Source organism: Lycorma delicatula, chromosome 4 (genome assembly GCF_047948215.1).
Source record: "Lycorma delicatula isolate Av1 chromosome 4, ASM4794821v1, whole genome shotgun sequence".
In the NCBI taxonomy this organism is placed as follows: domain Eukaryota; kingdom Metazoa; phylum Arthropoda; class Insecta; order Hemiptera; family Fulgoridae; genus Lycorma; species Lycorma delicatula.
Window position 1 is genome coordinate 122,316,699 of NC_134458.1, and position 24,727 is coordinate 122,341,425.

The window sequence follows — 24,727 nt, forward strand, 5'->3', positions numbered from 1 at the left end:
CATGAATTGAGATTTAATATACCCAGTTAAATTGTTCACAACATTGTAAACAAAGATTTTCAACAAATTCAGATTAAATATTTGTTTTCCATTTTTGACAAGATAACTTACAAAATTGCTAATAAATCGATTTTAACAATTAACAAGCAAAAATGCATGATTTTCATGTCAATTAATGTTAAAGATAAATATATTATATTGATTTACCACTATAAGATATGATTAGATAAAGGCACACCTGTATAAAATTAAAATAAGAATCATGACCCACTTTTTAAGAAACTGGATCTATGCTTCCATTGCATATTTTTAATATAAGATTCAGTCTCAAACTAAACTAAAAGAACATCAGAAAAAAGCAAGAATAAAAAGAAAAAATATTTGCCTGTCACTCATAAATTGAGATAAGTCATAACAAGTATAGACAGACATACTGGAAAGTATATCTAGAAATGGATTTTGGTTTTTTATTTATTTACAATAAGTAAACCGACTGTTCAATTTGACGTGAAATCTTAATAAAATCTCAAACATGATACATAATAATATCTCAACATGAGATCTAATTATCTCATGTTGTTTACAGTTAAACAACATGAAAATCAACTTTAACAGATCTCCAAATAGAAATAGGGGACATAAAAAGATATTTTACATCTATAAAAATATTACAAATAGTACATAAAATTTGTGAAATCAACCCAAAAATGTTAAATTCTTCTTGATCTCCTTTTCCACTTAGAAGCAGTATATCATATGGAAAGAAGAAACTTCTACTTTAGATTAATACCAAATTAGAAATTATTATCACAGTTTTTTCTACCTCATACTCCTTCCTGATTAAGATTACATATGTATATATGTAACAATGTACACCTACTCCTTTAGAATGAATTTTCATTTTATTATAACATCAATCTTTAAACTGCATTTCCTTATGACCTGGTGGTTTCTTGGGGACCAACATTTAATTAAACTGAAGGTTGTAAAGTAAATATAAGTTGCTAAAAGCCAAAATAAAATTTTTTGAATGGTTAACTAATATTGGGTACATTTCATGGAATCCTTTAATGACTAATGATCATAGCAATACATATCAGGTATACTAATAAAGATAATAATAAATAAACATGTAATTAATAAAGCAAATTAATATTATGTAATTGTAAAAGAATGAAGTACAACTTGCTACTAGACTGGTACCCTTCTTTAGAATTTTTTTAGATTAGTTCACCTCTAGTTATGTAGTCTTTACAACACCTAAGAGTTCTGATTATATTAAAACCTGCCATTAAAGCATGTAGATAAACTTATTTAGTTTTACAAACACTTTCTTTATTTTCTGATTAGTCCTTTCTCTAGCACATAGTCTACATCACTATATTAGCTAATGTTATTGAACATAAAACCACCTAAAATTCATTGATCATATGCTTTATTTAGCAAAATCAGCAGCAATCCAGGCCTTATGATTCATTTAGACAAAATTAAACATGCAGATTTCATGTAATTAACATCAAGAGCACCTTCTAAAGGATTTGTTTTGACTCCTCATGTTTGAAAGTGGACAGTTGTAGTATATATACTGGTATGATTAAGCTCCAACAGAACAGTAGTTGCTGTTTAATGCAGAGAACCCTCTAAAATTCTTTAACATGCCATGTAGAGATTGGTAATAATCAATATTAATTAATAAAAATAATAGGATTCACATAATAATGTGACAACTCTATAAATTATCTGATACATGGAGAATGAATCAGATAATGTACCAGGCTAGGTAAGGATTACTAACAAAAAGAGGCAAAACAATCTAACAGACACAGTTTCTGACAGCAAGCTAAGTGCTTTAATTCACACAATAGGGTGTTTGTATTGGCATCTCAGGAGGAAGTAAGCCGATTGTGTAGTTCACTAGATGTAACAGTACGAAAAATCTAAGATTCCACATTAAGAAAGTTACTGGTCTCTAAAACCCAAGAATCTGTTCTTTTTTTATTTCTTTGATGTATTTTAATGATTCTATGCTCAATGTTTCTATTGTTTTAATACATATATTTGACTTGGTCATACACTAATAATAACAATAACAACTCAATCATTTAGATTCATGCAAACAAACTATCAAATTAGTTTTTGGGTTTTAGAGAATTTTATAACTTCAGAATAAATTTTATAAGTTCAGAATAACACGTTATAAAAAATGTAGTTTAATCAGAAAAATGTTTGAATAATAAAACTTAATCCTAACTCATAATTAGTAACAAAAGGACTTTTTTTTTGTCTTCAGTCATTTGACTGATTTGATGGAGCTCTCCAAGCTTCCCTATTTAGTGCCAGTTGTTTCATTTCAGTATACCCTCGTTCTAGATCCCTAATAATTTGTTTTACATATTCCAAACATTGCCTGCCTGCACAATTTTTCCCAACTACCTGTCCCTCCAGTATCAAAGTGACTATTCCAAGATGCCTTAAGATGTAGCCTATAAGTCTGTCTCTTCTTTTAGCTATATTTTTCCAAATGCTTCTTTCTCATCAGTTTGCTGCAACACCTCTTCATTTGCCACTTTATCCACCCATCTGATTTTTAACATTCTCTTATAGCACCACATTTAAAAGCTTCTAATCTTTTCGTCTCAGTTACTCCAATTGTCCAAGTTTCACTTCCATATAAATATATACTCCAAACATATACTTTCAAAAATGTTTTCCTAATGTTTAAATTAATTTTTGATGTAAGCAAATACATAACTCTCACCTCTGACTGAAAGCTTGTTTCACCTGTGCTATTCGGCATTTTATATAGCTCCTGCTTCATCCACCTTTAGTAATTCTACTTCCCAAATAACAACATTTTTCTACCTCCACAGTATTTTCTCATCCTATTTTTATATACAGTGGTCTATTTATTTTATTTCTACTACATTTCATTACTTTTCTTTTGTTCTTGTTTATTTTCATGTGGTAGTTCTTGCGTAGGACTTCATCCATGCCATTGATTGTTTCTTCCAAATCTTTTTTACTTTCGGCTAGAATTACTATACCATCACCAAACTGTAGCATATTTATCTTTTCACCTTGCACTGTTACTCCAGATCTAAATTGTTCTTTAATATCATTTAACTGCTAGTTGTATAAAGAGTAAAAAGTAACAGAAATAGGGAATATCCTTGTTAGACTCCCTTTTTTATTACCGTTTCTTTCTTATGCTCTTCAATTATTACTGTTGCAGTTGGTTCCTGTACATGTTAGCAATTGTTCTTCTATCTCTATACTTGAACCCTAAATTTTTTTAAATGCTTAACATTTTATTTCAGTCTATATTATCAAATGCCTTTTTTAAGTCTATAAGTGTCATGTATGTTGGTTTGTTTTTCTTCAGTCTTCCTTCTACTATTAATCTGAGCACTAAAATTGCTTCCCTTGTTTTTGTTGAAACCAAACTGGTCTTCTCCTAGCACTTCTTCCACTTTCCTCTGAATTCTTTTGTAAAGAATTCTATTCAAGATTTTTTATGCATGATCAAAAAGATATTCTTTTTTTGATCATGCATCAAAAAAGGATATAATAACATAAATACAATATATAGTTTTTTGGTACTGCAATTAAAAGTAAATAAATACATTACTCAAATCCAATTTCATTTCACTATAAGAATATAGCTGCAACTTTTATGAGAGAATAATTAAATAAAATTGATCCACTAGCAAAATGTGCTCTTCAACATTAGGTTATTGACTCTCAATAAAATGGTCTCTCTTACTTTCATGATGAAGTAGCTAGCCTACAATTAAATTATAAAAATTGAGTCGGCTAAATTAATTTACCATATATCTCTTAAATTTTAATTTATATTATCATTTTACTTTACTTTACGAATAGTTATATTAAAGGGTCATCATCACAGCATGATGTCGCCCTGTGGCAGGCCAAATGGGATGAGACAAAGTGTGGGAATTATATGCATGATCTTTTCCCTAGTGTTGATTTATGAGACACCTCTTGGGTGCACCTGAACAAATATGCGAAGCAAATTCTTTCAGGGCATGGCTCTTTTCGGAACAGACTACAGAAATTCGGCCTGGCAAACTCTGGTATGTGTTATCATGTGATATATGAATGTGCTACATATGACTTAATGCACACACAGACCATTTGTCAGCTTGATATTATTGACTCAGACACTTTATCTACATGTTAATTGGAAAAGCCAGGCCAAATGGGTGATCGTAGAAAGTTTTATTGCATATTTGGCGAAAGAAAGGATCGCTGAAGGGGTGTGAGGTTCTGTTGAACTTTCCTTCTTGGTGTTTATGTTTGGTTTTATTATTATTTTGTTGCTGTTTGGTTATAATTTTTTTTTTTGTTTTTCGTTGGTTATGTTATGTTACATTATTTATTGCTATGTTTGGTTAATGTTTTTGTGTTGTGTTTTATGATTCGTTGTATGTCGAACTCATTTTTACTTTTCAGGCAGGTAGAGTTTAGTTCCTTTGTTCTTAGAGTCATTCAGTCTTGTTTGAGACTTGGCTAGATGTGTTTTGTTTTGACTTTATGTTTGTTAATAGTACACTGATGGGAATGTCGCTTGTGGCATTTACATTGGTGGCATCCTGGCGAGGCTTGACTGAAAGATATCATTGCCGAGGTACTGAAGGTAACCTCCAGTAAAGCCCATAAAGGCCAGGTACAGAGAGGTGGCGTGGCGACCAAAATCGTCACATGGAGGGTGTCTTCTCCTATCAGGTCAAGATGATCATGCCAAAGGTTGTAGTGAGTGTGAGAATTATGATGCGTGTTTTCAATAAATTGTTGTTTGGCAGATGCTTCCCGGTTTGTTGGAAGAAGGGAATTGTAAAATTATTGTTTAAAGGTGGCAACAAGGATCCCACTGTTAGTTCGGCGTATAGGCCATTGATGCTACTATTGGTTATTGGTAAGGTTTTTGAAAAGGTTCTGTACCTTCGTATAAATGGGAGGTTAACCTCGCGCAGCTTACTGATGTTGAATCAGTATGGGTTTCATCTTGAAAAAGGCACTGAGGATGCCATACTCCATGTGATAACTAGTGAAATGGAATATGTCCTGGAAATCTTCCTGGTCATTTCTGGGGTATTTAATAATCTGTGGTGGTCCTCGGCCATTTATCAACTGCAAAGAAGAGAATGTACTGTGAGTGAATTGCATGTTATGTAAACTTACTTCAGTAATTGGGGTGGGCTGCTCTGCAAGGGAAGCCATGAGGTAGGCAAGACGCTATCCAAGGGTTGTTCTCAGGACAGCATGTTGGGTCCTTTGTTGTGAGTAGTGGAATTTGATTCTCTTCTGCGGCTTGAAGTTGAGGTTGCCCAGTGGGAGTTGCATCGTGGCTTATGCTGATGATGGGCTCCTGCTGGTCAAGGATGCTCGCGGAGGGAGGTAGAACTCCGAGCCACTCAGACTTGCAGGGTACTCAAGTTGTACGGGGTCATCAACATAAGATGACATTCAGCCCACCAGAAGACCATGATGATGCTTTTCAAAAGGCATTTGGCAGTGAGTCAGTGTTTCAATGGCAGATCAGCGCATAGAGTATGTTCAGGTTCAAAAGTACCTCAGGATGTTTCTAGATGAGAAAATGTAATTTAAGAATCACATTCAATATGTTGTGGAGAAAGCCATAGTGCCTTCTTTGGTATTCAACATGTGGTCAGCCCTGTTTGGGGTCTTAACTTTAAGACCATGAGTATCCTGTATAAGGGCGTTTGCAAAGCAATTATGCTATATGTGATGCCAGTCTGGGCGGAAAGGCTAAAATTCAAAAGCTATCGGGATATATTGGATATATTACAGGCTGTAGAGGTTCAGACTGGTGGACTCAGGAATGTGTCTGCAATGCGAACAGCTGGATGATGTTCATCATGTTTTGTATGAATGCTCAAAGTACGAGTTGATGTGCACGTTGACAATTTGTCGGCTCAATATTATTGGGTTGGCGTTAGATCTTCGTGTTAATTGGCGAAACCAGGCCGAATGGGTCATAATGGAGAACTTCATAAATTACTTGGCAAAAAAAAAGGATTGCTGAGAGGGTCTAAGGTCCCAATTTCTTTTTCTGTTGTTTTGTTTGTTCTTGTTTTCTTTGTTACTGCATGTTGAACTCAACTCTTTATCTTTCGGGTAGGTAGTAGATTTCAGCTCCTTATTTTTGTTATTCAGTCAGACTTAGTTTAGATGTGTTTTGTTTTCTTTTCTTGAGAGTTCTTAATGATAGTAGCACACCGATGGGAATGTCACACGTGGCATTCACACCGGTGGCATCCTGACTGAGGCAAGAATAAGGCTGAGAAATGCCTTTTGCCAAGGTTTTGAAGATGACCTCTGGAAAGTCCATAAGGGCTAGGTACAGAGAAGGTGGTGTGGTGACTGAAACTGCCACATGGAGGGTATCTTTTGCTATGGGGTAAGGATGATCATGCCAAAAGTGGGGTATTGGGTTTTTGCAAATCTTTACATTTAGGGTCCAACTACTGTAGTTCATCTAAACCAAAAAACATATGTACGTACAGTATATGCGTACATATGTGTGCCACACTGCTTTTAGCCTTATCTCAGGATTGACCAAACCGAGTTTCTTCATATTTGCGACAAATATTTCTATATATGGGAAAATGTCATAACATTTCTTTTCAAAATTCATTAAGGGAGTGGGGGATATTCTGTAAAAACCAATTTTGATTTTCTTCAGATGCATTTTAGAGAAAACTTTCTTAAAGCAAATTATTCCTCTGCATAAATAAATAATCTAAAAATTTCTTTTTTAAAAAATCAACCCCAACCTTTGAAGATAGCTATATGTTTTTTTGTTCTTTTGGTCTGTCTCCCTTCAGTTTAATTATTTTTTGAAAGTTTATATTTCACAAATAGAGCTATCAAGAAATGTATACAATTTTTTTTCAATTATAGACCCCATACCTAAAATGCAGAAAAGTTTTTTGAAAATGTTCTTTTTCTTATTTTAGCCTTTATCAAAGGAGGTGTTCAATTTAGAGAAAACTTTACTTAAGTAAATTTGTTACGCTTAACCTACATATGAATAGTTTTTTAAAAACGCTTCTTATACTTTATTCCCCACCTCTAAAAAATATACATTCTGTTTTTTGTTAATAATTAAGTCACTTATGTATTCGTGTATTTTAGTTTTGTTATATGTGTACATTTTTAATTAAACACTATGACTTATTAATATCATTAAAAAATTTGGTTATCAAAAATGTTTTCCAATCCTCTTAGTACATTTTTATAACTGTTTTATAAAAACATGAGATTATTTTATTAAAAAAATAAAAGTCAGACCCTTAATGGTTAAACTGCAAAATTTCCGCTGAAGCTGGAAAGATTTTGCAATGAAAAAGCAGTGCAAGGTATTGCATGAACTGACAGAATAGCCAGTGAAGTCATACAATACTTTGCCAGTTTTTTTAAAATACCATTTAGTCTTATTTTAAAAATTATTATGATTGCAAAACAATTATGCAATAAAAATGAAGTAAATGATTTAACCTTATAATTACTACAATTCTTGTTTTTATCGTTTTTGTTGTTTGTTTTTATTCTACTAACTTGTTATTCAAAAGCTCAGTAGTTAGGACAAGATTATTTAAGTGATATTTCTTTCAAACAGAAAAAATAACAAAATCAAATTCCACATGAAAATCCAGTAAAATAAATCATTAAACATTAAATCAACTGTAATTTTTCTTGTTTATAACACTTTGAAAAAACAATTTAAAATAATTACTGTTTGTTTTAAAATTTAAAACACCATTATAATATAATTATTCTATATGATGCAATTGGTTCTGCACTTCTCTTTTAATATTTAACATAAAATTTGTAAGCCTAAATTTGTTGAACAAAACAGAATTTGTAGCATATGGAAAATACCAACTTGATTGTGTTTTGATACCTTCAAGATCAGGCCTTCATTATTAGCATCGTTTCAGCTGATGAAAAAGCACCCTAATCCAAAACCAACAGGATAAAAGGGAAATCATGAAGAAATGATTTCACAATCTTTGAATTTGGTTAATATTTTTTGTTGAAGTATGATCAGTAAAGTTTATTACTGCTGGAAATCATAAAAAGAAAAATGTATCAGGTCAAGCAGTGTAATAGAAAATAACTATAATTAAATGAAAAGTCACACGATAAAGTAGAAGTAACTATTAACAATATAAGAGAGCCAACTGAAATGTAATGCACACTGGAAATTAATGTGCATGTCACGCAAAGTGACTGTTAATGCCATCTTGTAGTTTCATTTCCCTACTACCAACATTCCAAATTCATTGCCCAACACCCTCTCATTTTCTGTCAGTTATCATTATGTAGTCCAATACACTGGTTATGTCAAAACTTCTAAAACAATGTTTTTGTGATAAGGATGACGACTTCCTTTCAAATATTATGATGGGAGATGAAAGTTAAGTGCATCGTTATGACCTAGAGGAAAAATGACAGACCATGGAATATCGGCACTATGGTTCACCAGAATAAAAAAAAAAAAATTCAAAATCCATTACTCTGCGAAAAAAATTCTCTTGACAGTTTCTGAGATTCCAAAGTGTGAACATGACCGACTCTCTGGAAGCTGGGTCAACTTAAATTCTCTGTGATACATAGTGATATTAAATTATTTAAAAAGTTAAATTAATTAAAATTATTATAAAGGACATCAAAACTTTGGATAATAATGCAATATAAACATCTACAAATTCTTTATGTACAACATACTGTAATTTAATTATTTAATAAATTATATAAACACCAATACTAAAAAACATTACAATACAAAAAAAAATTATTTAAACATCAAAAATGCGGTTACTGAACTAAAATTATAATAATACAATAATGATATAATGAAATGCAATAAATGGAGATATGATTAACTATTCATCTGATATTCAGAATTAGCAAATGAACTTTAGCAATTAAAAATAATGCAGAGAGTTCATATAAGTCATGTAAAAGCAAGATAAAATTGATAACGCTAGTTATTATTAAGCAACTGATTAACTTTCATGTACATGATTCATTTTCAAAATAATCCTATTTCTTATTCTGAAGGACCTTTCACAACTAATTATTATAATAATATTATTAACTATTATTATTAGCTTCTTAAGAATAGTTACCGCTGTTGTAGTTATGGTAACCAACTTAAAATGATTATGAAACCTGTTCAACATGCAAATGAGTTTGCTACATTGCAATTGTTCAATTAATATTCTGTTTTCTCTAATATTGCGTGTTTACAAATTTCATGTCATTCCCAACCGTTAAGATCATGGTTTTTATGAAAAACACATAAAATATTTTATTATTATATTATACAATATTTTATTGTCCAATAAAATATTAAGCTGTAATTTTAATCCTGAGTTACTGTGCTTGTCAGTCTGTATTCTGTTACTATTATACACAATCTGTTGAATTTTGTATGTGGTTTTGAAGTGACGTAGTAAAATGATAGCAATTTTGTAAAACCACTGATGATGTATGTTAGTGTTATGTATATTGTTACTATGTCTACTTTTTAATATATTCTGTATTTTGTATAGTATAGTTTTAAACATACGGGTAGGTAGCCAGTAACAAGCCCTACATGTTTTATTGTAAAATTCTGCTGTGCAGTTTTTAGATGATAAAAATGTACGTATAGGCTTTGTGTGACATGTTACAAAAGCCGCACATGTAACACAAAGCTGGACATCCATGCATAGATGTGTAGTATGGATAAATGTGATCAATTTAGTGGGCTTTCGATAAATGTTAAAGGTGTGCTCGTGTATTTTCATTATGAGGCCAAGAAACTTGAGCAACTGTTTGTATTAACATACAGCAGTAAAATGTAAATTGAGATGGAAACTGTTGATTAACAATTTGAGATCTCCAACAGGAACAAAAAAAACCAAAACTAGCACCTTACTATTACAGCCAAATTGAATAGTTTATAGTATGAACCTGCAAGAACCTACTATGAAGTTGCATAGCTTAATCTAGTACCAAATTACTTAATAATGTTCGCAAATAAATTAGAATTTATAACCTTCAAATCACAAGGCAAAAAATTAATTTGTTATATAGTAGGTTTTCATTATAGTTAAAGCTCTTGGATGATATCTCAGTTAAGGAATTTGTTTAAAAGTAGCGATTACATGCAGATTTAAACATTCACATAATCACAGACTTCTATCTGTTAACTGTCTGTCTGGATAATTGGTACTCAGAAGACAAGTGAATAGTTATTTAGTACTTAAAAGCAGATAGATATACTTTGCCTTCTTTTAAGAACAGGGGCAAACTTTCATATAATATTAACATTTCACTTAACATTTAGGTCAACAACAGTAATTAATATAGTTAGTACTTTTACATTATATTAACTCATATTTTTGTTATTAATAATTACAACAATGATTAATTTTACCAAAATCTTTAATGCTTTGAGCTTCATGATTTTATTAGGAATGGGAGTCTTTACTCAGTAATTTGCTATTTGTCCCAACAACCAACATACTGACAAGGAAAAGTTCTTGGACAGCTCCACTAGTACAGAGGTTGTCAACCTTCCACCTAAATGAGGGCTGCCTTGTCTGTTACCAGGTACCAGGATGATGCAACAGTCAATGGCTGACCCAATTCCTATGGCAGTCATCAAAGTTAGAAAAAATAAAGAAAAAGCAATGGAAAGGTAAGTAGGGAGATGAATAACCAATAGAGTGCACCTCTAATCAAGGTAATTTATCATCATCCTAGCATTTGTTAATTTACCACAACCCAGGTTTGAGTATATGTGGAAGAATAGTTATAAAAAATATTTTTTTTGTTTAACTAAATATAGCTAAAGAAATTACATGATGAAACCAACTTTTTGATGATGCTTTGTTTTAAAATCAATCACAACTGAAACTGGAGGCCCAGATTCAAATTCATCTAAAGGTTTTGTATTAACTGTATTTACACATCTACCAAAATAGTTTTTTTCACATATTAGAAATTTAACTGAATTGGCACTTCAGCTGTTAGGCTTACGGCGCAGAACCACCAAACAAAGAGTTCCACATACAGCCTCCTAAGTATCAGCAATGCTCTAAAAAGATTTATTTAGTTCCAGATCAACATTGGAATCAAACTTATAATTAGTCAGATTTAGCTGATCCTGCTAAGTCTGAACTACATTTATAGAAATGTTAATAGAAAAGAAGGAAAAGACTGAACTACCAATCAGGGCAGGTTGAACAATTCAGCAAATGACACTGTATCACAATTGTTCATTAGATTGATAGTTAGAAAACCCATGTGAAAGAAGCATGTATAAATGATGCTTAAAGTTCCTTATTTTTATAACATAATTAAATAATTGGATTGAATTTTGAGCAAAAACTCCAAAATGGAAAAATTTCAGTAATTAAACGATTATTCTTATAACCAAACACACTAATTATTTTAAATTCATTTTTCAATTATTATCGTTTATAATCACTCACAAACTGATACACAATTAATTAAAGTGGCATTTTTTGTTTATTTTATGAAAGTTACAGCAATGTACAACATCGGTAATCAGTTAACATGAATTAACTATATATAAGAGAAGACAAAGTACCAGGTACCATTGCGAAATATATTTGACTTAACTGCAATGTACCTATAGAACAGTGCAAAATCCAAAGGTGTTCTTTGTGTTTGGGTGTTGTATCCGTTTCGTCCAGTTAAGGTGGAGCTCCTGGTTTTTCCTATTGGTCTCATCCTGCATGTGCAGGTGGATCTGGGCAAGGTCAAATATAAGTGGGGCAAATCTTTTAGTCTGTTAGCTATCCTCCATCATCTAAATTTAGATGGCTGCACTTGGGTAGCACTGAACAGAATATGCATAGGTATTCCTTACAGCTGTAAGGAATAAAATCTCTAGTTCAAAATGTGTGTTTTTGATGCTCAGTGATTAATTTATCTTAAATATTATACAATAATAAAATTTAACATTCTACAGAAAAACTGGAGTGACTTTTTATTTATAACAAGAGAAACAATAAAATAGATTAACAACAATAATGTACAACTGTGGTATTACTGTTCACTAATTTATCTATTTATCTTTTTCAGAAATAATATATACTTAAGATTTCCTATAAACAAATTTATGGATCTTGCTAACAAAAATTTTTCTTTCTAAATTTAATCAATTTTTAATTATTTAAATTTCCAATAATTTACAACTGTTACATAAATGCCATATAATAATAGTAATACCATAAATACAAACTAACAGGACTGCTGTGTTCAGATTAGCATGCTGCTGGGAACACTAGTATTTAAGCTTGTTCCATTGCTCATGATTTTATGTTAGTAGTAGAAAGTAAGTGAAAAGTATTTTATGTAAGTGGTATCCACTTACATAATTTAAACAAAAACATTTGAAAAACACCATTTCTTTTTTCATGTATTTAAAATATTTTTATAATTAACTCATGAATGAACTCTTCTTCCCTACCAATTACATAAACTCACAATGTTAAACCATAATTATTTAAAAAACATTCAACAATACTCGTGGTAAACTGAAGGGGTATGGTGAACTATACCCAGCAATCTCAAAACTATTCTTCTCAGCCTCCCTAATAACCTACATAATTTTTGTACATTGAGTAAATTTCTAACAACTTTCAGCAAGCTGAAGAGTAAGGGTAACTTTTTAAGTGTAGATTTTTAATATAGAATCCTTAATGTAAGAAGTAATAAGATTACTAAAATTTCAGTTGAATAGAATCTAATAGATTTAAATTCCCACTTTAAAATTTCACAAGATAGCCTAAAGAGCGAAACGACAAAATCTTCATCAAAAATCAATCAGTACTTTTAACATAATACATAGATGAAGCAAATTAATGATACAAATACAGAGAAATATCTTGTAAACATATAAATAGTCTACAATCCTGACAGTATTTAGAAAAATATATACATACCGGAAAATAAGCATTTTCTTAAGACTAATGACCACAGCAGTCAATGCCTGTAAATCTCAAAAGAGAAAGAAAAAATTTTCTTAAAAGAATACACACACTTGTTTTTATTTTGTTTGTATTTACTGTTATATCAATTTATTATTGGCATAGACATAATAATTTTGAAATTTTTACAATCACTTAAAAACTAATAAGTAACATATTTTTTTTGTTTTTAAGTTGGACTTAATGATTAACTCTTTTATTGTTTGTTTTTTTATTTAATTCATGGTTAACATTCTGAACTAAAAGAATTTCACATTAATTGTAAATATTTCAACTACATTTAAGAAACTTAAGTATAATAACAATAAATACATTATAATGTAACTATATAACATATTATATTATATAATATGTAATATGTATAATATATATAAATACTTTTTTTAACAATAATATTTTTAACAACAAACAGCAACCATAAACAAATACAGTGAAATTACAGTTGGATAAGTCACATTGCACACTTAACTTTCTTTTTCTTCTGACAATTTAATATTATGTGTGATATAGAATAGCATACAACTTTCTTTAAAACACTGACTTTTCCAAGCTAAAATTATGATTTAACCACCATTTACTTACACAAAAAAAAGTATATTCTATTTATCTGCAAGATAATGACAACACATTTTAACTAACCACATAATTTTCTTTTATCAAAGTGCAAAGGAAAGTGTTAACTTTCATGATAAAAATATATTACAGAATAAAATCCTACAGTGAAATTATAGTTGGATAAGTCACACTACACACTTAATTTTCTTTTTCTTCTGACAATTTAATACTGTGGGTGATATAGAATAGCATACAACTTTCTTTAAAACACTGACTTTTCCAAGCTAAAATTATGATTTAACCACCATTTTATTACACAAAAAAGTGATATTCTATTTATCTGCAAGATAATTACAACAAATTTCAACTAATCACATGATCTTATTTTATCAAAGTGTAAAGGAAAATGTTAACTTTCATGATAAAAATATTATATTACAAAAATTTATAATACAACTGCTATCGCAGAGACTTTGACATTACTATACTAATTATACAGTTGCTTTGCACAAAATAAAAATAAATATTTAAAATTTTTCAAAAAATAAAATCAATAAGCATATGTATATTTTACATAAACATAATACATCTGACTAATATATAAAACTGTAAAGTACAAATTTACTGTTCATTTGGGTGCAAATCTGTTAAAAACATTTTGTAGATTTTATGATGTATTCATTTAGACTTTTTATAAATCTTAATGAAGAGCTTTTTGTGCCAACTTTTAATAAAGTTTGACATACTTTACTATGGGTAAATGTTAGAAAATAAAACACACATGATATTATTTTTCAGTTATAATATTTAAGAAACTGTTCAAACATTTGGTTGTCAAATTGATTTAAAAGAGGATCATAATTACGCAAACTGAAAAACAAAACCTACAATGTTACAACAAAATACCACATCATTTAAAGAAGAATACCACATTTAATTTTAGTGCAAAATTAATTTTAAGATTTTATTTTATTATTAGATTTGGAATTGGTTTTAAACAAAATCTAAAATAATGAACAATCTTATAATAAAATTTCAGTTTGGTTGGTAGACCAGGGAAATTTCTTCCTAAAATTTCTTTCTTAATTTACTGCCATTAAATTAGGTTGGAAGTCAAGAGTGTTAATTACATTGTAAAAATAAATTATTAAAAATAATACAAGGTGTAGAAAGTTCTTCAAATAAATCATTTTTTTTTAAATCAAAAACAATATTTAGTGATTATATTCAGCAATTTTGGAAATAATATTATGTTGTTCAGGTGTTAAATTAACTTTTAATTTTTTTAAATATGGTATAATATCTAATAAAATATCTTTTTCAGATTGAAGATCAGGAAATATATGTCTCACAGATTCTAAATTTTCTTTTTTATTTGTATCAGTGAACCATATTTTTGATTTAGTCATTGGTTTCCATTTATTTGGAGCTGGAGATGAATTAGAAGTCATTAAACTTCTTGTTACAGTCGATAAACTATATTGTACCATAACATCTTTCGCTTCCCAACAAGATGAAAACAATATATCAGACATTGATAAATTTGTAGCAACAGTACTTACATCTTTAATATCAGTAAATCTGTCAAGATAATTTTCATGTAATATATTAATAAATTTATTTGGTTCTGTTAAAAATGTATTGGCTATATTATCTGGTGAATACACAAACCTATATTCATTTTTATTGTCAGAAGTTTCTTTTTTTGGATATAATACACGGCCAATAGAATTAAAGAAATCTAATTTTTTATCTTTATCAATTTCACAGACTTTATTTTTTGAAAATGATTTTTTTAATTTGATACGTTCATTATTTGATGATACTGATTTGGGTATTTTAAATAAATTATTATTACCACAACTACTATTATCTAAATTAAATTGTAGTTTTAAAATAGCACTACGAAGATCACCATCAGATGATTCAGCAACATCAATCAAATCATTTTTATTAGGAAATTTAAATTTTAATGAATTATTTTTTGTTTCTAATAATAAAATTCTATTTAATGCTTTCACAATATTTGCTTGAGTAACCGGATTAAAATTAATATTAGTTACATTTAATTCATACTTAAAATTATCCGGAAACAAATCTCTAATTACATTTGGACAACTAATTATAAAAACCAATGGTGAAATGTTGAAATTTACATTTATATAATATTTTTTAATTATATCATGAAATAAATTAGGATTATCAAGAAAAATATTAGGAAAGTCTTTAACAAGAACGATTTTTTTATTACTATTATTATCTTGATCATTCATAGTTATTAAACTAGAATATTTAGTAGCTCTTAATATAAATTCATCAAAGGACTGAGTAACTGACTTATTTGGTAAAATATATGAATTTGAAAAACCATTATTATTTTCATAATTAATATCAACTGGTGTAACCCATTCAATAACATTAATACACAAATTTTTACATAAAACATTAAATGTACATGTTTTACCGCAACCTGCAGAACCAGTTATTAATAATATTTTACTACTACTATTATTAGAATTACAAACATCTTTTAACCAGTCTTCAAGTTCAGATATTTTTTTCTTGTTTATAATTAAATCATCAATAATTTTTGGTTTGTATTTCTCAGTCCAAATTTTTAAAGTTTTTTCTCTATTTTTTTCACTATCATAAACATTTGATTTATTTACATTTTGAAAACATGATTTATAACCTTCTTTTAAAAAACTATCATCACTATAATCAAATTTTCCTTTTTTTCTTCTTGGACTATAACAACTAGTTTCATTACTATAATCTTCATCATCTCCTCTCCCGTTTCCAAATGAATCCATGAATGAAGATGATACCCAACTGATATTTTTTATTTCTTGACATTTTTTATTCTTAACTGCCATAAAATAATATTTTTATATTCTTTTATAATAAATTAATCTTGTAATTATGTTGATTGATAAAACCTAAAAAAAGCAAATGGAAATATATAACAGGATTACTTATTATTTTTAATTTCTAATAAATAATGTACAAGAAGCTACTCAAAATTTATCTGAGCTTATAAAAGAAATGTACACTTACGTTATACAAATGCAACTTTATCTTTTAAATTGGTCTTATTGAAACTTCATAAGATACAATTATTTGATTTCAAGATATTATACAGATTCTTTTTCGGCCAGATATTCACTACCTCTTCTGTTTACAATTTAATATTTCTTATTATATCAATCCTAATTTAATTTGAGGAACAATTTTATAATAGTAAATTACAAAAACAAGGGAAATAGGGAATTATGACCGTACTGAACCAGAATCAGTTAATAATCAAAGGTGGGTGATGTAGGCTAGAGTAACTTAACGTAGCAAAATAACCAATTTTTTCATCCAAATCTCCAGATCACTACATTCTAAAAATTCATATGATGTTATAGTTAGATAACAGAGATAAAAAAATATCAGTGTTTAAACATAATTACAGGCACTTATATAAGGTTCCTGATATATAAATTTCTCTTTACCAATGGTACATTTGAAATCATTAAATGAACTAAAATTTTAGTCGTACAATATCATTTGCAAATCTAAATGTCAGTTTTTATAAGTTTAAGCATTTAAAATTTCTAATTCGGTATTTTTAAAAATTAATTAGGCACCATAAAACAAATTCATAAATTAAAAACACAATTTCATTACTACTATTTAATTTACAAAATAAGTTTGTAAATGGTACATGCAACACTATATAATAGTGTAAAAGTTCAAACATACAGTGAGTTTTCTTTACATACAAATTTGCTTGACAAGCTACCAACAAAAATTTAGACTAGTTATACAGGTTCTTTAGTAACTAATTTAATTTGTGCACATTTGGTTCAATAAAATTGATACATGCTGCTGCCCTTTGATGTTCATATTTTAATCCTTATAATCTTTAAATGTGAAGTTATTAGTTAAGCTTTTTACATAAATATTTCAGTGTGCTGAAACAAATTTCTAGAGGTTCTTTCCATGCGGCATGTTGATTTCTTAAAATCTATTCTTAAAGTAAAAGGCAAACACACATTTCCATTGTAATTGGTCTTTTCTTTCCGATTTTTTTTAAACATTTACCAAATTGCTTCACATCCACCTGAATATTAATATAGTTACATGTAAATATGATTAAACAAGATTTACCTTATTTAAGTTAAAGGTAAATTAATTAAAACTAAAATAGTTCAATTTTGGCTTATAAATATTCTGGGTGTTTCGTTTCAAAAATCTGAAAATGGCTCAATATTTAAGTAGGTGCAATGTTAGTATTTTAAACTTAATTAAAATCCACCATAATGAATAAAAACAGTTAAAGATATTATTTTATTTCACTATATTAACATACATGCACTTTTCAAACAGCAAAATGTTTGTGAATTTTTAAGGTAAAACTTAAGTGAACCACACGATTCATTAAATGAATAGTAAGAAGGCTAACCAATAATACAACATTCCAATAACATTACCACATCCTTATCTAAATATTAATATTAAAAATTTACACAATAAAGTAAAAATAGCAGTAAAGTACTGTATTACGTATACATGTATAAAGCATCTAATTCTAATCATGACCAGGAGGTAAAAATTAAATAATAATTACAAAAATGGTAATACTATGAGGGATAGCTGATAAGTCATGCAAAGTCTCACTGAATTCCATTCATTCATTCATTCTTTGTCAGTAGCCATTGCCACTGTGTCGAAAGTGCCTGCTATGTCCTACACATTTAATACAATATACAATGATTGAATTTCTAACAGCCAAAAAGGTGAACCCTAGCGACTGACATTAATCATCATTTACAAACTGTTTATGGTAATGAAACTGGAAAAACTTGTTCAAATACATAAAACAGATGCAAAGGTGTATCGGTGATGTTAAAAAATTTACTAAGCCAATACTCCTATAAACCAATAATGTTTGGCCACACATAATCCATGCTAGCACTGTAGTTCTTGTAAAATTGACATTCAATCCCATTACGCACCCCCTCCAAAACTCATTGGATTTGGTGCCTTGCAATTTTCACTTCTTCCTGAACTTGGAGAGGACCTTAAAAACATTCATTTTACCAAGAATGATGAAGTGAAGAACGCAAAAAGAACACTGAAATGATTGTATATGGTGACTACATTGATAAGACAAACTCTTGTTGAATCTTTTTTCATTTGTGAATTATGAGGAAGTGTGCAATACTTTTCAGCTATTCCTTGTAGTTTGTCTAATTTAACTGAGCATATGCTAATAACTAATATTCAATAACTAACAATGAGATGATCTGAAACTCAGTAAAAGTAATAAAACATGGGAATTTTAAAGAAATACAAATTATAAATATTTTATAATATTAATTACTGAAAAGGAATAAGTTAATATTATGAAAGAATTGTTGCATTATTGGCAGATATAATTGGTGTCAGTTGAATGAGTTTTCTGGTTAAATTTTTTTTGAAAGTTTGTTCATAAAAATAAACACACACAAACATATAAGTTTGTTCATATAAACTATATTAGCTAAAATACTAATTTAATTTTAAATGTAAAAATCGCTTGAGTATATGATGGCAAAATAATAAATTGGAAATTATATAAAAAGTATGATACATAATTAAATTAAAAAAATAAAATAAATCATGTGACCTCTTAAACATTAATAATATAAAAATGTATATAAATAACAAATGTAACATCAGAATCAAAACATAACTATGATGAGATAATATTCAACAGTAAAAATAAAATTAACAAAGCCACTTGAAAAACTAAAATAGTCTAAAACAAATGCAAACATAAAACAAAATATAAATAGCTGCATGAATAAAAATATACTTATCCATACGAAACACAATAAAATAATTTTAACAGAACAGATAAACATAATTTTTATAGTTTTATACTTTTTATACAAATATGATGATTTTATTTATTCCTCTTTAAAATTTAAAAACAACAAAAATAATAATTTCACCAACCTATAATAGTCACTAATAAAACTAGCAGAAAAAAACAGTAATATAGAAAATATGGTACTATATATTACGTTCTTTATTTTTCTCAAATTGCTACATATTGTCAATACATGTGATCCATTAGAAAAAAAATTACCAAAACAAAATTCATTCACAACTCTGTGCTTTAAGCTGATTTTCATCTGATATATATTTAAATCATCTGCAACCAGTTGACCTGTTTATTACACATTTTTTATAACTATTTTTTTTGCGGGGGGAGGGGAGAGGTGAAACAAAACAACAGTTGTTTTTAAAGTTCTGAAATAAAAATATCTTATTCGGATAACTTATCAGAAAATAGTTTAATATTATCAATACAGTTAATCAGTTTTTCTCTTTTCATTCAACTTTAGTTTCTATAGCAATCATACTAATTTACGGCCTTGTGTAGATATGTATGTGGAAATACAATTACTATTGCACGAACTTACCTGAAGAATATTTTGTAATATAAAAACATTACTACATTAAAAAAATAAATAAATAAAAAGCGGCTGTGATCATTTGAACAAGTAATAAGAATAGGGGCAAGTAATTGTAATTGCCTATGGAAATGATAGAGATAGGAAGAATAGGAAAAGGAATCATAAAAGAGCTATGCTTAACAGCTTTTAAAATAAAATTTAAAATAAGAAAGTGCTCAAAGATTGTTTTCAAATATTACTTACCACCTCATCAGATTTACTGAGAAATTAATATATAAAAAATAAATGATGATGAAGAAATAATTAATATTTATAATTAGCAATACTTAGAAAAAAATAAAAATGTCTACAAATGAATAAAAATAAAAACAACTGCTGAAAATTTTGAAGAGTACATTTTAAAGCATTTGCTTGAGATTGTGTAAAGATTTGTAAATTTGTAAAAAAATCCATTTTTTAGAAATTTGTAAATATTGCACTCTGTACTTTTCAAGAAGATGCCTGCAGCTGATCTGTGGTTAGTCAATTGTCATTGTAGTTAGTTAGTTAACTAGTTCGCTCATTAGATGGTGCCATTGAAAGGAAAAATAAATAAAAATTATAATCTAACTCTATATAATAAATAAATATAATTATAAATATAATCTAACCAAACTTAACCTTTGCTCACTAACTTTGACTAGCAAGCATAAGTTAAGTTTGGTAAGATTATATTTATACTTTTACAATTATTTATTATATAAATTTACATATATTTGATTACTTATTTATATAAATTTAGTATACAGTGCACCTTCAATTTACACGGGCATTACATTCTGGAAAATTTCAGCGTATAATGAAATTGCATAAATTGAGACCCACACTTAATGCAGAAATTCAGCTTAGGTTCTTGTTACGTTATACAGCAAATTACTGTACTTTATTTTACTATTTTATTATTACAGTATCATTGTATTATTTTAATGATATTACAACACAATGTATATATTTAAAAATAAAAAATATGTACTATTTATTTTCTTCTTTCAGTGGTGCCATCTAACAACTAACAAACTACAACTGACTAACTTCAGATTGGCTGCGAACATCTTCTTGAAAAAGTACCACACTCACTTCTTTACGCTATTTTTATTATTTCTTTGTTATACTTTTTTCATTTACTTTTTATATACTAATTCTGCAGTATCTTCTGATTATGATTGTTTAACAATATAAATGGACATCTAGTTTTAGATTTCCTTTTTTGTTTCTAATTCTTTTTTTATGGGAATAATGTAGTACATTATAATTAAAAACTACATACAATTTTTCCATTTTCTTTTAAACAGCAATTAAAAGCGATTGTGGACGTATGTTTAATCAACTGTAGTATGACAACAGTCAGTGTTTTAACAAAAGAATAAAACCCCTTTCAGAAGATAAATTAGAATCTATTATATTTTACAAATAAAACCTATTACGTTAATGCTATGCTATTTGTTTAATATGATAAAAAAGTAAATAAGTTTCAACAACTCAAAAATAAAAAAATAATCTAGTTCAAATCTATTTAAAGAGAACAAATTGTTTTCTATCTATTTAAATAACTATTATGCTCTACAAGATTCTGAGAATTTTTCACAGAAATACAACAGTAGTTTTCAATCCACTTATTTTGAGACTCTCAAGATTCTTACTCTTTCAAAGCATCATGAAGACAAAAACATCGCCATGGAAATTGTGATTTCTATTGAAAATAATTAACTATAAGTAAAATTTTAGTTCCTATAACAAATTTTAGAAAAAGATTTCCAAATATGCTTTTGTAATACTTATTTTTTTTATTTTGAAATTGTAATTAAAATACTATACATGCAGAGCTTGATATTTTATACATATATAAATTTTAATTTAAGATAAAAAATTTTGTTAATTGAAACTGTTGAATGGGTATACCAACTAGGACAAGGGAATTACTGACAGAATCCTTTTAGACTGCCATGATCTGATATGCAAACACTGTTGCAATAATTCACATTTTATTCCCACAATACAAACATATTTAAAAAAAACAAAAGCTGGTGATAAATTTCAATTAAATTTGGTTTTATAAAAGTTAATTTCCTGCTCATCACAGTACATCTCCATTCCTACAGCCTAGGTGAGCACCCTGCTCACCCACTCTTAAGTCTGACTCTCAATAATGTACAGAGCCAATACATTAAGTATAATGTATTTCTTATGCATGTCTACAGTAGAATAAATTTATATATAATAATATATATAAATAAATTTTAAATAGCAGTTTACATGTATAAACAAAGTATGAATTGTGTCGACTAGGAAGGAGGGAATGTTTGGTTGTTATCTACTTATAAATTTGTGTTAACACTTATATTCTGCAACATTTGATGGTTGAATTTAAGTAAATGCTTAAGGTATATGATCTGGTTAAGTATATGCGAGTGTAAAACTAAAAAATAAATGAGTGATATTTTGTAGCTTCTTTTATGTTTGATATAACTTGCTTACATTGCTCAGTATAGAAAAAAAATTATCTCAATCATATGCTAATCTCAATTCTGATAACTTTAGACCCAAAAAATATTACCCAAAATAAGTTTATGTTTTTTTTGGATTAAAACAAATATAAACTACAATTTGATAATTGCTCCTGTCAAATTCAGAACCCACACATATTTTTTTAATACACAAGTTTTTTCCTAATCATTTTTCATTAGTGTATTATAGAACTTGCTCCTCTAAGCTGTACCTCCAACATTCAATAGTCACAATGATGCAGTGGAGTATAAATAAATTTCTCATTGAACTCTATATATGAACACATCCAAGCTACGTAGCGCATGGTTTTATTACAATTTAATATCAATGTATAATAATTTCATAATCTAAGTGTTTTATCCTAGTTTAATCATTTAAACTGCATTATTTTTATTTCATTAAAGAATGTTTTAAATCTATTTTTTAAATAAAAATTAAGACACTAAACAATGAATAAATAGTGAGAATACTGTACAAATATGATATAAATCTGATAAGTATAACAATCTGGATTAGATGAAAAGGTAGTAACTAACAGTAATAATGTTCACAATGCTAAGAAGATTTGAATAAAGAAAAAAATGAAAAATGCACAAGTTACTATGCAATCAAATTAAAAAAAAAATACAAAGGTAACATTGACTGAAAGTTGAGGAAACCTGAAAAGAATATAAGTTAGTTAGATAAAGTTAAACTTGTTGAAGGTACTGCTAAGATGTAAAGAAACTCAGATTATGTAAAAAAAAAACAAACTAGTGCACATCTGCCAAAAGTAAAAAGTATGCCTAAAAATGTCATTCACTTTCAACTAGGTGTCATCCAGATCTGTGCCAGAGTTCAAAATAAAAAAATGATTGGAATGTTTCAGTAATTTTTTAAGGATGAAATTCATATCACAATCTAAAATTATAAATAAATTAACCATTAAAATGAAAAAGTAAATCTCTTAGGAGATGTCACATTAATCAGGAAACTGCAGCATATATGTATACTAATATAAAAATGTACTTTATAAAAATATGTATACACTTATATAAAAAAAATTGATTTCAAATTATTTAATAACTACAGTAAAATAAAAACAGTACATTATTACAGTAATACATTTCAGGTAATAAAAATACGGAGCTAAAAAAATAACACGTTTTGAAGTGTCAATGTAATAACCAGTAAAGTAGCATTGTTAGTAATTACGAAGTATACAGACCTGAAAAGAAATCTGAAATTAGGCATTAAATAAGCAAAAATGTAGAAATAAAAAAAACTATAATATCAAAGTATTATTATTTTTTATTTCAAGCTATTAAAAGTTCATAAATTACATGAAATTAACGAAACAAACACAATTTCATTAGACAACCATACAACAGTTAAGGAGAAAGATTTTAGGTTAAATTATTAAACATTATTTTAAAGAGATTTACAGTGCATTATAGTTAACAGACTTTTTTAATAATATACCAAGTAATAACATAAATATATTAAAAAACTTACGCTTAATTTACAAAAACGTTACAAGTACAACTACCAATCCAACTTCGTAGTCAGAAATTGAGAAACATTTCGATCACTCGAAGCAAAAAACTGACATTACTATAAGAACAATGTCAGTTCGACGGGTTCATTTATTCAATAAAACGAGTATTCGAAAGTAAATATATCGATATCATTGATGCAAACCATACGTTAAAAGTGTCTAGAGAGTTCTACTAGTACGGGAATGTAAAGTTCAAATTTATTTACTAGATTTTTAAAATACATTTTATATTGACAAGTGAATCATAAGCGTAATGATTCATTAACTTCTAATGCAGAACAAATAAAATACAAGGTGGTATTGTATGTAGATATACACATACACAACAGATGTAAATAATTAATTAGGACACTAACAATACACGTATTAGATTCATAAGAATATCTTTATATTTAAAAAAATATAAACAAATGCATTTAATTTCATGCAATCAGCAATAAAGTCTTTCTGAATAAAATGTTCTTTCTATTAAGAAAGTTGCAGGTTTATTTCTTAAATGAGAACTTGCCCAATCTTTTTCAAATTACAATTTCTTTAGTAACCTTGCCCTCAAATTGTAAGGCAGTTTTTTTTCTTTTTGT

At 28.2% G+C, this 24,727-nt stretch overlaps 1 protein-coding gene across 2 annotated transcripts in view; it reads right to left on the reverse strand.

Moving 5' to 3' along the window:
- The window catches only part of LOC142323836 (copper homeostasis protein cutC homolog), a 69,972-nt gene extending 45,588 nt beyond the window's left edge, over positions 1-24,384 (reverse strand). The window contains exons 1-2 of one of the 2 annotated variants that reach the window (XM_075364107.1): positions 24,104-24,384; positions 8,705-16,552 (exon numbers count right to left, since the gene is read on the reverse strand). In XM_075364107.1, coding sequence (XP_075220222.1) covers positions 14,828-16,489 — 1,662 coding nt within the window. In that variant the 5' untranslated portion in view covers positions 16,490-16,552; positions 24,104-24,384 and the 3' untranslated portion in view covers positions 8,705-14,827. Of the gene's footprint in view, positions 1-8,704; positions 16,553-24,103 lie in introns of those variants that run through there. The other variant, XM_075364108.1, reaches the window with a different exon arrangement.
- Between the last annotated feature and the right edge of the window lie 343 nt (positions 24,385-24,727).